The 14,056-nt window shown below is 50.9% G+C and overlaps 1 protein-coding gene across 5 annotated transcripts in view; it reads left to right on the top strand.

The window, feature by feature from the left end:
• The first annotated feature begins 9,648 nt into the window (after window positions 1–9,648).
• BIN3 (bridging integrator 3) overlaps window positions 9,649–14,056 on the top strand; it is a 50,315-nt gene continuing 45,907 nt past the window's right edge. Inside the window, exon 1 of one of the 5 annotated variants that reach the window (XM_053578571.1) lies at window positions 9,649–9,750. In XM_053578571.1, coding sequence (XP_053434546.1) covers window positions 9,743–9,750 — 8 coding nt within the window. In that variant the 5' untranslated portion in view covers window positions 9,649–9,742. The remainder of the gene's footprint in view (window positions 9,751–14,056) is intronic. The other 4 variants (XM_053578569.1, XM_053578572.1, XM_053578570.1 and 1 more) reach the window with 4 other exon arrangements.

The following is a 14,056-nucleotide window of genomic DNA, read 5'->3' as shown; positions in this document are numbered from 1 at the left end:
ATGGACTGGACAGCCCCGGGGGGTGGCTGGCTCCTGGGTGAGGCAGCAGCAGGAGCCCAGAAGGCTCAGAATCTCTGCCTTCTAGTCCTTCCTGAGAATTCCTACAGCTGCTGGTCCTCTGTTTTTGGATTTTAGCCCTAAACCCACCATCTAAGCCTCGGCCTCTCTTACTGGGGCCTCATCTCAAGAAAGGCCTCTCTCAAGGTCCTAGAACCTCATTTCTTCTTCTCATCCCCCAAACCAAGTGTGCTCCTCCCCATCCTCCTCCCAAACTCTGCCTGGAACCAGTGGCCCCTCCCTGCCGGCACGCCCTCCTGCCCTTATCTTAAGCATCACCCATTTATTCCATCCCTCACCCCACTGCAGCGTCTGCTGGGTTACCCAACCACCCCGAGGTCAAGCCTGTGTTGGGTGAGTTGAGTCACTGCCTCCATCTCCTCCCCAACCCTCCCAGGTCTCAGGGCTTGGTCTGGTTTAGCAGGCTGGGAAGGAAGTTTCCATCCCTTCCACATAGGTAGCCTCCAAAGCCCTGTGGGCCTCCTGGGATGGAGATTTTCCTGGTATTCAGCCTAACTTTGTCTTCTTTGGAACACCCCGTCACCAACTAGACCACCCAACAGCTCACCTGAGCTTGCTCACTGCCCATCTGCCGCCCCTCCTCCTTCTCTGACCAGTCATGGAAACTTGGACATAGCAATGAACCTCTCTGAGCCTTGGATGACACATCTGTAAAGTAGGGATAATAATATCTCTGCTGCCTCAAGGCAGGACACTGGGCCAGCTAATTTCCCAAGGTCCTCTTCCAATTCTCCTACGCCTGCGCGTCCTCAGCTGGCTCTCTCTTCCTTACTTGTAGAGTCAACACCTCATCTGTAGGCACTTAGGATTCTGAGGTCACTGCGTCCATATTCTCTGAGCCAACAGCTCTCTCATTGGCTCCCAATTCTCTCTCATCCACACCTTCCCACCCTTGGAGTCTCAGCAAGTATGACAACCACCAAATAGGCCTGCAGAAAAAGGCCCCAGAAGTTCAGGCTACCACTTCCTTCTCTGCTGTACCCCACATTATGTCCAGGGAAGCAGAGAGATTGGACAGCAAAGCCCAGATGCTGCCCTCTGCATACACAGCATCTGGAGCCATCAGGGCCCTCAGCAATCTTCCTGGGTACAGCCCGGGTGACCCAGCTCCCATCTTTGCACACTCACACACATGCAGCAGCCCAATTCAGTTCTCCCACGGGCACACGCTCTCCTGCTTCCCTCCCCCTCTGGCTCTCTCTGCGCTGTGCTCCCAGAACACACCCTCCCAGCCCACCAATCCTACAGGCTGGCTTCCCAAGCAGCAGCTCAAGAGTCTCCCAGTTCTCTGCTTGCTCTGACTCCTCCACCTCCAAAGGGTGGGCCCCATCCTCCCACAAGACAGAGATGCCTCAGCTTCTCCAGGCCTGCCTCTGTGGGGAGAGGGTCTTGGCTGGCTTCTCCTAACACCTGCCTTCCGCAGACCCTCACCTCCCTTTGCCTACAGGGAAAAGCGCTGGAGGCCCCCACGGCCAGGCAGCCCACCCCAGCAGCTGGGAGAGGACAAGAAGGAGGCACTGTGGGTTCCTTTCCCCGAGACTCCTAGATTTTGTACCAAAATGCAGGGTGTGCTCCTGTTTGCATTTTTTTTTTTGTTTCCTTTCTGAAAATAACCATGAAACTATCATTTCCTCCCACTGCCTCTTCCCTATCTTATTTGGATTAGCAGAGTTGCTGGGAGAAGTGGTTTGGAGCCACTGGCAGCCTCCTCCTCTGACCTGGGTCCAAAGAATGCACAGGTAGTTTTCGAGCAGGCGCTGCAAATGGGCTCTGGGTGCCATGGGGTTGGGGGAAGGAGTGTGGACCCAGGGCACTGGGGTCACTGCAACCCTCTCAGTCAGAGACCTCTGGGAAACCCAGCCCTGCATTCCCAGGTTGACAGGTACTGGCAGCAACCTCCGGCCTGGTGCTCCCTCAGCTGTAGCTTCTGGGGACGTGGTGCAGGGGTCTAGGAGCCCCTCCCCTGGCAGACAGGAGGGAAACTGCAGTGTGCAAGTTCTCGACGTGGGAAGGGCAACATAGAGGAATCTGCAGTTATAGAAGAAGAAAAATGGGGTGCATGCTAGGAGGGGGTGTTTCGCTTCCTCCTTTTTGTTTTCATTCAATTCTCCTCCCCTGATATGGCCATTCTGGGCCTTCACACTGCTCAGTAAGAAGTAAGCCTGGAAAGAAGCCAGGTCCAGGGTTAGGGGGGACACTGTCTTCAGGGAACAGCCCACTGAACCCCACCACCTGCCTACAAGTCTGAGCTCTCTACACCTCTGCCCTCTCCCTGAGAGAGGACCTTGCTATTGGCATTGCCAGTCTTGGAGGCTGGGGAATTGCAGCCTCATGCCAGGCTAGGGATGGCAGAGGCTGGGACAAAGAGCCAAGGACAGGAGTCGCTAGGCCTGGCCCTCTCAGGCACAGGGAGTCAGTGCCCCCAGGACCCTGACCATCCACAGTTGGCCTCCCCTCCCTTCTGCTGTATGCCTTCTCTGGGGAGCCCCTCCTGCTGAGTCCAGAGGTACAGCAGGCCAAGGCTGGAGGGTAACAGCTGGCCTGGCCTCAGTGGCATCCCTGGCCCCTCACTCCTCCAGCAGTGAGACCCTCTCCACATGTCCCCATCATCTTTCGCATGACCAGATTTAGTGCCCTGTGCCCATCCAATTTCTCTAGGTCCCCCGAAAGGTTATCCTTTTCTTCTAGGTTTCCCCAAAAGCAGAGGCCTTGGCATGAGATCCTTCCCCAGTTCTGCGGCCCTTCCCCCAACACATCCAAGACACCCGGCCCTCAGCACTGCCCCTTCCCGCCTGGAGGGACCCTTCCTCCCTGGCGAGATCCTTCCCATCGCCCACCCCTTGTACTAGGCTGAGCTGCTGGGCTATTTGGGGCATTGCAGGCCCTGTGGTGTAATCAGTGCCCAGGGATAATTGCCACCTGCCCTACTGGTGTCTGGGGGCTGTCTCGGCCACAGCAGCAGGGGGTGGACACCAGGCAGCCAGGCCTGGAGCAAGGTCAGACTAGGGCAGCCCTGCCTGCTCCCCAGGTCTGCTGTTCCTCACTCATGGGACCTACAAGGATTCCCTAGGGAAGCTTGTGCTCCTGAGAGCTATTCTCACCTGGATTCAAGGCATCCTGTGGTTCAGGCAGGGGCAAATGGTTACCCAGCCAGGGGACAAAAGTCCTGAGGCCACTCTACTTATCTACAGTCAGCCTGAACCCTATCCTCTGGTACTGCCTTCTGAGATCAGGGGACACCCTCGGGCTGCTGGCCTCTGGGTGATGCAATAGCCAAAGCAAGAGGGACTTGGGTTTGACCTTCATCCTGCCAAGCTCCTGGTCCTTCTTCAGGGAGATAGCAAGGGCTATTGAGGTAAAAGGAGAGTGAATCTTCCACAAATGCTAACTCCCTCTCCCTTTGCTACTTTTCTACTCCAAAGCAGTTAGACAGACTGGGGTTAAACACCCATCCTTCTCACTTGGCCAACACTATGACCTTGGACAATTAGTTCAGCCTCAGTTTCCTCATCTGTAAAAAGGAGAAAATCTGAGAAGTTGCCTCACCAAGTGGCTGTGAAGAATACATTACCTAATACATGTGAAATGCTTTGCCCAGTGCCAACAGACTCTACAATGGCAGTTATTATTACTGGGACCTGCAAGGGCAGAGAATGGGGGTGGGAACCATCCATACACCAGTTGTAGGACACTCAGAAAATCAATGCGGTGCTGAGGGGATAAACCACACAGCAACCTCAGAGCCCCTATTGCAGCCATGGCCTTGGAACTGGGAGGAGTATCTCACAGGCCTCCTCCCTCTGGGAGAACCTGACGTGTCTCTCTTGACCTCATTTCCTCTAAGGTGGCACCCTATATGCTTTTAGAGGACAGAGAAACCCAAACACCTGTGGATATTTCATTTTCAAAAGAGAGTCAGCAGGAGGAAGACAAAATGAAGTATTCTGGTCTTGGGAGATGAGATGTAGAAATAAAAATATGTTTCCATCTTTCTCTTTACTGTTATTGTGAAGAAGTTATCTGTCCTAGTACTTGAGATTCTTCATATAAATATTCATGGCTCTGCCTCTTGCAAGGCTTCTTAGACAAATGTCTGCTTTCCAGAGTGGAGCAATGTTGGGGTGAATGGGCTGAAGGGCCAAAAAGACCAAGACTCCCAGGGTTGGCCTGTCCCTGAAGCAACCCAGCTCTACCCTTCCCCACCTCTACCCCTGCCCACCTCAGTGCTGTCCCCAACAAGGCCCAGAGCCCACCTCTGGCACCCTGGGACAATAGGCCAGACCGGGAGAGCTCCCCAGCTCTCATCTCCCATGAGCACCAAGATGAGGGCAAAGGCCACACTGGGTAGGAAGGTAACCCCAAAGTGCTAGGTACTGCCCCCCTGGAGATGAAGGAAAAGGGACAATACCCAAGTGTGGGGAAGAAGACGTAGCTCCTGCCAGGAGACCCTCAACCCCAGTCAGAGTCCTGGGGGCCCAGGCCAAGGCAGCAGCTCTTAGCCACACCAGAGTGTGGGTACCAACCCCACATCACAGCCACCATGGACCCTACCTTAGTAGCCACATCTTCAGCGACTTCCTCTGACTGTGCCTTCCTGGGGGTACCCTGGACCTACCTAGAGGAACAGACCACCTAGACCCAACCCAGAACCTCAGGAGACTTAGGCTCAGAGCTCCTCTTGCCACTTCTCTCTAGTGGACACCTCCTACTATGAGTCTGGGACCACCTCCAAGCCAACCCATCAGAGGCTGCCCAGCTTGGACCTAACGCCCTCCACAACCCTGGGCACCCCTTGGCCCGATGCCTGGGGAACATATCATCCAGGGGGATTGTTTTCCCTCCTGGGTGCACTCTCTCTCACTCGCGTCTCCTCCCTGGGTTCTGTGAGCTAATCGGAGAGAAGGAGGGGGAGGAGGGGGTGCTGCTTGCCTTCCCCGTTATCTGCAGCAATCCACGGTGACTAATGCTCCCAGTTGGTAAAAAGGCAGTGTAATCAAAACACTTTTTTTTTTTTAGTCCTTAAAGTTAGTCATTCTCCCAGAGTGGAGGAAAAAAAAAAAAACCATAGCAGGCTCCATGAAATGCAAGCTGAGAGGCTTGCACTGCTGGGTGGTACCAAAGCATTGGCCGTGGCAGCTCCCTGCGGGTCTGAGGCTCAGGGCCCTCCTCCTCTGGGTCCTTGGCTGTCCTTCCTCCACACCCTTGTTTGTTCTTGCTTTTCCCAACATCTGGGCTGTCTGATCCCTAAAGGACTTCCATGCCAAGTCAGGAGCTGCCCTTTTCTCTCACCCTGCCAGGTGCTGCCACCTGCTGGCCCTGAGCTCCCCAGGCTGGAGGAAGCATATAAAAGCTCCCAGGATGAGGCCCAGGCCCGGCACCAGGTCAGATCTTATGAGGTGCCTGGTCACGTGCCCATCCTCCCTTCACCCCCAACCTAGCCATTTGGTGTCAGAGCTTCTTTCTCTGGCTCTTTCTGCCTATTGGTTTCTGACCCCACTGTGTCTTTTTTTTTTTTTTTTTTTTTTTTTTTTTTGGCCAGGGCTGGGTTTGAACCCACCACCTCCAGTATATGGGGCCGGCGCCCTACTCCTTTGAGCCACAGGTGCCGCCCGACCCCACTGTGTCTTGATGGAACCATGGATTGCCAGAGGTGGCAGGGACCTTCAAGGTTAGGTGGTAAACTACAGTAGCAAGACAGCATAAGCATTGGATCTAGGTTGCCCAGTTCGGAAACTCCACTTCACCACTTCATGGTTGTGCTTCAGCTCCCACAACTATAAAATAAATGATGATAATAATAGCATGTACCTCACAGGGTTGTGGTAAAGTTTAAATGTGAACTGTTTAGAGTAGTGCCTGACATGTTGGGGGTACTCAATTATTAACTCATAAAAAAAAATAAACAGATAATAAAGTGGAATATCTACCATCACACCCAATAACTTGTCCAAGGCAGACATTACTAGACGATCACAGAGCTTGCCCACCAATGGTAGAGTTCCTGGAAGCTTCAACACGGCACTCCAGGCAGCTAGTGACAAACGATCCAAGTTGGCACACTAGATGACACCCACTCGCCATCCCAGGTCTAACCTAGACCTTTCACATTGAAGTCAAGGAAGATGAGGCCCAGAGGAGGGATGGGACTCCCTCAAGCCACTTGGAGGCAGAAGCAGGGTTCAGATAGGAATTCCTGGCCCTGAATCCTGCTTGCCAGCTGAGCTTCTGATGTGCCACTTCACCCTGACCTTTAAATGATCGCTTTGGGCTTCCCGCCACTGGAAAATCTCTTCCAGGTATCCTCTATCACCCTGCACCCTCGCTCCTCCTCCCTTGACTGCCCAGGAACTTTTGTTCTGAGGCATCTGCTGAACAGGTGCAGAGCAGGGAGGAGGGAGAGATGAAACCACATAGGAACCTAAAGGCCCAGGTGTCCTACAGGGGCCTCCCAAGGCACAAAGGCCATCATGGCTTCAAGGGAGCTCTGCTCATCTCATTCAGCCTTAGCCTGGTGCCGGTGAAGCTCCTGCCAGCCCAAGCCCTGGTTCTGGGAATCCTTGCTGTCCACATGTCAAAGGCTAGTGTGGCAAGAGAGTCTGGGCCAGCCCTACACTCAAGACAGGAAAGGCTGGGAGAGGGTGGGGTGCGACAAGCCCAGAGATGGGGTCAGTGAGTAAAATTTCTGAGTAAAAAGCCCCAAGGAGAGGTCAGAGCTGATGCCAGAGCATGTTCTACTGCAGCTTTCCCTCTGGTAATCAGCTTGCTTTGTCCCCAAAGTGGACCTCTGTCACCTGAACACTTTTCACTTGAAGCTCAGACTTCTGGGGAAGAATCAGTATTTACCAGGCTTGGGACTAGGAGCCTTTACCCAAGGTGCCTCCTCGCTCAGCTTCTAGAAACCCACTGTTCTCCTTCTCCATTCTTCCCCTGCAGGGGTCTGATCAACCTGTATTGTTCTGTCCTCTAGTTATAAATAACAAAGATATCGTTTCTGACCCTGCAGGCTCAGCTTTGCACAACAATGGGAGGTGCCTTTGTGTCCCCATGTCAGCTCCCTAGGGAACTGATGCCACATGGCATGGCTGGCTTATGGAAGGACACAGATGGCAGGATGCCTGACTATCATCCTCAGCCCAATGCCCCTCTAAGTGAGCAAATGAGCCACAGGTGGGGATACCAGGTTCAACCTACAGCAGACACTCTCTGGACAGACTCCTGGGAGGCCATCATTCTCCCCAGTAACCTCAAAGGTCTTGCTAGCTACATGAAAGATGTGAAGTGAGCTGTAAACAGTGCGGCTCCACTTAGACCTCAGGCTGGATCCTCCCCTCCGAGAAGATTCACATTTAACTTCATCCCAAGATATCATTGATTCCTCAAACCTGCTCACTTCCCTGGGCTTGCCTCTCTGTTCTCCTGCTGCCTCCATTCTACTTCTCAAGAGCCTCTAGAGCCAATAAGACTGTTGACTTAGAAACTCAAAACGCTGGCAAGTTTGGGTGTACTATGTATGCACTCATCTTATAGATGAGAACCAAGGCCAGAAAGGAGATGTGACTTGACTGAGGCTAGTCACAATGTCAAAGATGGAACTGGAGCCCTCTAAACGCTTAGTCCAGAACTCATCCATTCTAGCCCTACAGGATGTGTCCGATACCACCCCCACCTCCAGCCCTTAAACAGACTCCCCCAGGATATGGCAGCTGCCTAGGCTAATGCTTTTGGAAATATTTGTCACTATGGGGCAATAACTGAAGGGGGCAGAACTTGGGGAAGGGAGGAAGCCAGTAGGAGAGCCATCTGCAGGTGCTAAAAGGCCAGGAGGCTCCTAAACACACAGCAGCCCCTCTGTCCACATAGCCTCTGCGAAGCAGCACGTACTGTCGCTCCTTAACCCACACTCTCTGCCCAGGCTGCCCTTTGGTGACTTTTCTCCTTCTTCTTTGTACTTCGAGTCTGCTCTTGTGCTCATTTTTGTCCTTTTTCCTGAGCAAAATGTAGTGATGAAGCTGATCTGTGTGATATTCTTGGGGACACACACCCCCACTGGAAAATCCTATTATTTCAGACTATGGAAGCTTCACAAGTGGAATCAGACACACAAATTAGAGACTATCCCCTGGGTCCCACACGCCAAGCTTCCCTACTTCTCTGGGGTGAGCCCTCTACTCCACCTTGGTGGTTAGAACTAATCATATACATCTTCCACTCTCAGTCATTGGCTTAGCTGCTCCCAAGTGAGCCCTGAAACACTTGAGGTCTATTTGAAGAACTCCTAAAGAGAAGGTCCTTGGTCTGGCAGTTACCAGCCCTGGCCTCACTGTCTGCTCTTCTCTCTTCTAAAACAGATAGGCCAACTCAGTCCAAAACCCCAGGCACTTGTGAGGGAATAAGGCCCTGAATTCTGACTTTAGGAGACTGGAGTAAAGTTAGCTACTTGCCTAGACCTCAGGCCTCTTCTTAGCCAAGACGTGTTCCCTCTGCTTGGACCTTCCCTACCCCTCAGTTTAGATTCACCTGCTTACCCCCTGAGTGCACCTTCAGGACATGGCTTACACATTGTCTCCTCCTGGAAGCCTTCACTCAAACCCTGTGTGCAGCTTTGGGGCCCCCTTTCAGGCTGCCACCTAGTTCTCATCATGTATTATTATTATTATTGCCCACTTGTCTCTCCAGGAAAGTAGCTCTGGGAGAGCATAAGGAGAGGATGGATGCTTCTTTTACATGGTCATATGGGTAATATCCTTGAGGTTTGCATTGTACCTGGCTCACTGTAGATTGCAGCTAATACTTGTTAACTGAAGGAATAGAAAGAATGGGCACATTCACATCCTTTGGGTTCTGTAGGGCACACCACAGAAGTACAGGCTGGAAGGCAGGGAGCCACCCTTACTCTGCATCCCCTTTAGTTGAGCAAATCCATTCCAACTTGAACAGCACCTACTCTATTAATCTTAAGTGCCCTGCACCATCATGAAGAAGGGGAAAAAATGGGTTGGTTTGTTAGTTACAGTCATGCTTGTGCAGGCTACAAAATTTAAAAGATGAGAATCAGCCTACAGAGGATGTAAGTCTTCCAAACACCCTGTCTCCAGTGGCTCTTTACCCAGCAACAATTGCTTGCTGTCTCTGGATTAGAAACCACTTTAGATGGAGAAAGATGGAGGCAATAAACCTGTTAATGGCCCTGTATAGTCAACAAAAGAGAACGTTAGAAGTCAGCGTCCTCTCACCTAATGTGCATGATTCAATAGTACATTTCAAAACTATTAAGAAATGAGTATAATTGTGATGGATATGGATGTAATCCATTCTTACCCCATAAATGCATCAATGTACAAAGTTATGATTTAATACAAAATAATTAATTAAAAAAAATAATAATAATAAAAAGAAGAAGTCAGCGTTGAAAGCAGAAAAAAAGCCCCCAAAGGAGCTCCGGCCTCCACCCCAGGCCAGAGTCAGAGGGTTGCCAGCAACCGAGACACCGCAGCGAACATGTGGCTGCGAAAGGGTTAGCGCTGGGGGCCCGCCCTCGGACCGCCTTTTCCGGGCTGCGGGGGCGGGCTCAACGTCACTTCCTGGAGACTAGCTGAATCCGGAAGTGATCCCAGAGGACCGACTTGCGGCTGAGGACCCCGGCGGCAGGCCCAGGTTCGGGACCATGAGCTGGTGAGTGAGGCCTGCGAGCCAGGGACTGTTGATCCCCTGTCCCGCGGTGGGCCCGGCCCCTGCGTCAGTGCCCGCCCTTCCCGCACGACCCCTTTGCCCCAGAGCAGGGCCTGAGAGCCTGTGCTTGGGGTCGTCCGGGGGACCTGTCTCCTCCGGCGCTTTCCCTGAGTCGGCATCCCTCAGCAGGACTCTCTGGCAGAAGGGCCGGGGGATCCTCCTACTCTGGGACTTAGCGTCTGACTCCTGTTTTGCCCGACCCGTTTCTTCCCACCTCCTTGAAAAGAGGGACTTCCTTGTACCCTACCGGTTTAAATATCCGTTGAGGTGGAGTCCGTGTCTTCTTTCTTCCCTGTGGGCATCTGTCTACTGCCCATCTGCCCCGGAGCTGTGGCCCTCACTCTGGCAGTCTGGATCCAGTTCACAGATGAAAACCCACTCATTTTCAGATAATTGCCCATTACACCACTTAACAATCTTCAAAAGCCACCACTTGCTCCTTTTTTGGAAGGGACCAGAATTACACCTCCCCACCCACCCTCCCTGAATGGGATTAGACTAGTTTTAATCAATTCCAGGCCATTACCCACTACCTTCCCTCTATATAGACATAGTGAAGTTTAGACATTGTGGGTGCTTTCACACTATGAGGAAAGAAGCTAGAGAATCTTAGAGAAGCAGTGGAATCACAGCTGCAGTTGCTGCAGAACTGTGTGATACTTGACACATAGTAGGCATTTCATAATGTTTAATGGTTGATTTATTATGTAAGACTCCATTTACTCAAAAGGCACTCACTCTTCATGGCTCTGCACTATTTACATTCATAGGAGAGAACCATTGCTTGCCTGCCTTCCTTGGACTGCCTTAGAGGATGCCAATGTCAAGGACCTTACCTAACCAGAGACCTGTATATCCACAAGCCCAGACCTCAGAGTATTCAACTGTAGTGTACTTGTATGAATAAACTGACCTGTAAAAAGGTACAAGACAAATCAACCCTTTTGAAATCTAACTTCCGTTAACATAAAGAACACAATTTGCCACTCCGTCCTACAAGTCTAGCTTGTTTGTTTATGCAAAGTGCACAATAACCAGTTATGAATGAATGAATGAAGAGAAGAGAACGTACGTCAGTGGCCATCCAACATTTGGCTATCAGTAGAGACTAAGCTCTAGCCACAAGCAACTGATGTCAGTCAGTGTCAATGATAACTCTCTAATGTAAAATTTAAACCATTTCTATCCCCTTCCCCACCTGCTTCTTAGACTAAGATTGATGGACAGATGTCAGGCGTTCTGGGCCAGCACGTGGAGGGAAGCCCGAAGCAATTCCCTAATAAGCTCCGGCAGGAGCTCCTTCCCTCCACATTTTGCTCCAGGAAGCCAATAGGGCATTAGAGCCTTAAAAAGCTAACTTCCCTGTCTTGTTACAACTGCTCAGTGATGGGCAAAGTAGTGATTCTTTAATTCCCTTTCCTCGAGGAATTCTTGTAAGTGTCAGCCTGGGTCCCACAGTCCTGTGATGGAGATGTCCTCTTGCTTGCTGCATCCCGAATCTTTGGAGTTCTCATGCCTAATTTTTCAAAGTAAAAAGGCAGAAAGTACCGGTGCTTTATGTTTCTTAGTTTGGCATTTACTGAATCAATCTTTTCTTCACAAATTGGGAGAAGACTAAGGGAGAAACCACTGAAGGCAATTTTTCCCTGGGTGATCTGAGGCAAAGTGTTTCCACCTCTCTTGCAGAAAGTTTCCTTTCTGAAAAACTAGTAGTCCATTTCCTAAAGCCTATCAGTTGGAGAGAATTGAAATTGACAACTAACAGGCTTGCAAGAGCTGAGATTTTTGTCTAGTAGAACTAATCCACCTCTCTTGCAGAAAGTTTCCTTTCTGAAAAACTAGTAGTCCATTTCCTAAAGCCTATCAGTTGGAGAGAATTGAAATTGACAACTAACAGGCTTGCAAGAGCTGAGATTTTTGTCTAGTAGAACTAATTTACCAGTACATGGCACATCTTGGTACCTCCTTGGACTGAGAGTCACAACCAAAGGGTGGCTTTGTCCCTCAAAGCTGAGATTCCTTTCTCTTTCTCCTTGGCTTCTACGTCATCTCTTGCGTGGAGCCTGACCCTCTCCCCCTGAGAGGGGAACAGCACCAGCGCCTGGGCACACAATCGCACTCAGTTCCCAGCTCAATGGCTGGCAAGGGGACCAGGGCTGGGTCCTCTGAATCACTTGCAGAGTGGTTTTCCTGCTCCCAGAATGAATTCATCCATTCATGTGATATTGGAATTCTCAGCACAGGAAGAGACCAGAGTGACGTAGAGCCATCATGGGAGGCTCATGCCCAAGGTCAAGTTCACCAAGTACATGGGCTATGCCAGCCATCATTAAATAAGGCCTAGGGGCATATGGCTCATGGTCCCTAGAGAGTAACCATTGTTCTGGACTAGGCTGGGCTTTCAAAATGTCACAGTGAGAAATGTCCAACATTGATGCCCTTTGCACACTGTGGATTTTGCATGAAGAGTGAGAGGCCTTTGTTCTCTGCTTCCTCTTTCCAACCCGCCTACCCCGTTTGTTTAGTGGGTACCTGCTGCCTTTTCACACCATCTCCTCATCCACTCAGCCACCCAGCCACACATCTGCCTTTCAGTGAGGTGGCCCAGTGGTCTGGCCTACTAGGAAGAAGGCATTTGATAATCAGCGGATTCACTTCTTGGCCCCAAGCCAAATACTTCTCTCTCCCCCTCTCTCTCCTCCCCCTTTCCCTTCCTTTCCTATCCACTTCCTGTGTGTTTGTGTGTGTCATAATTATGGTATGGAGAGAGAATTGAGTAGAATTCAGAATAGCGACCAGGGACCTGAACCTAACTTAGCCGTCTCCAGGAATTGTAGCCTCCCCTTGACCCACACACCTTGATCATCTTAGGCATAGTGATGAGGAATGAGAAGTGCTGGAGGAAATATTCCTATGCTGAGGGCCCAGGGGCTCTACTGAGAAGGAAGGAGAATAGAGGCAGCGCAGAGCAGCTCCTTAGGTGTTAGAGTGCTCCGTTCAGGTTCTGCTTCGTTTGTTCCCAGTGTGGCCTGGCCAAGCACTCAACCTCTCTCTGTCTTATTTTCTTTATATGTAACACAGGATGGGTAGCTCTAGCTGACACTTTGCCACCCAAGTCTACTGTGAAAAGAGTGGAGACTCTCTGTGGATATGATCGTTCTCTGACTCTTCTGGACTTTTCTATTTCTACCTGCCCCTTAAATATTGGTATTCTTTAGGATAATTTTTTTTTTCCTTTTTCTTCGTACCCTGTATACCCTCACCATCATCTTCAGGATAAAGGGCTGACTCTGGACCACTCTGGCTCATATGGCCCTCCTGCATCCAGCCGTCCCTCTCTGTTCCTATTCGTGTAGTTCTCTAAGCTGTCCTTGCTTTCTTTTGCCCTGCTCCTTTGTGTAAACTGTGTGCTGTGCTTGAAATGCTCCTTCTTCCTTCAAACCCCCACTCACCGCTCATCCTTCAAGAGTCAGGCCAAGCTTCCTGCACCACCCCCTGCCACACCGCATTGGGTGCCCCTCTGACCATGAGCATCTGTGCTCAGCTGGTAGCTTTACTTGTCTTTGGGTTGTTACTTGTCCAGGGGTTGTTGTGTTACTTTTCTGTGGATCAACCGTATGGAGACTGTCTCTTGATCATTGCTGTTCCCTGGCACTATTCCTGGCAGCCAGGAAGTGTTTATTAAACGTATGAATGAGGACTGTTCTCTCCTTTACTGACTTGTCTCAGCTCAGAAAAAGTTTTAATATGAAAAATGTGTGAAACCTACAAACCACTCCCTAAAATGAAGTGCCTCTAGACGTATAGTTGTTAAATAGACTGACAGAAGTGGCTTCCAGGTTGGGCTGTCTCTAATTGCTTCTCCCCACCCCGCTCTGTCTCCCCTACCCCCACCGACGGCTCTGATGGGTTCATGCTGGACTTCCCTAGCATGTCCCCTTTGTCACTTCTGTGTCTTTCCAGGTATCAGTCAGGCTCCTGTCTCCCACATCAGCTCCATGGAAACAGGAACTACAACTTCTCCATCTTTGTTCACACTACTATCCCACACTTGGTGGGCATCTAGTATAGGTGATTGTTAAATGCAAGAACAGAATATAAGGAGAGTTGGGTAAACTTCTGGGTCATATAGAACTGTCCACGGCGTGTCCAGCACTTTCTCAGTGGAGCCTCTCCCTCTGTCTTGCCATTGCTCTTGCGTTTGCATCATGCATGTGGCTTTCGGAAGGACCTTCCCGTCCACTGTCTA

Source organism: Nycticebus coucang, chromosome 24 (assembly GCF_027406575.1).
Source record: "Nycticebus coucang isolate mNycCou1 chromosome 24, mNycCou1.pri, whole genome shotgun sequence".
Classification (NCBI taxonomy): domain Eukaryota; kingdom Metazoa; phylum Chordata; class Mammalia; order Primates; family Lorisidae; genus Nycticebus; species Nycticebus coucang.
The sequence above is the reverse complement of the archived record's forward strand: the minus strand, read 5'-3'. Positions and strand labels throughout refer to the sequence as shown.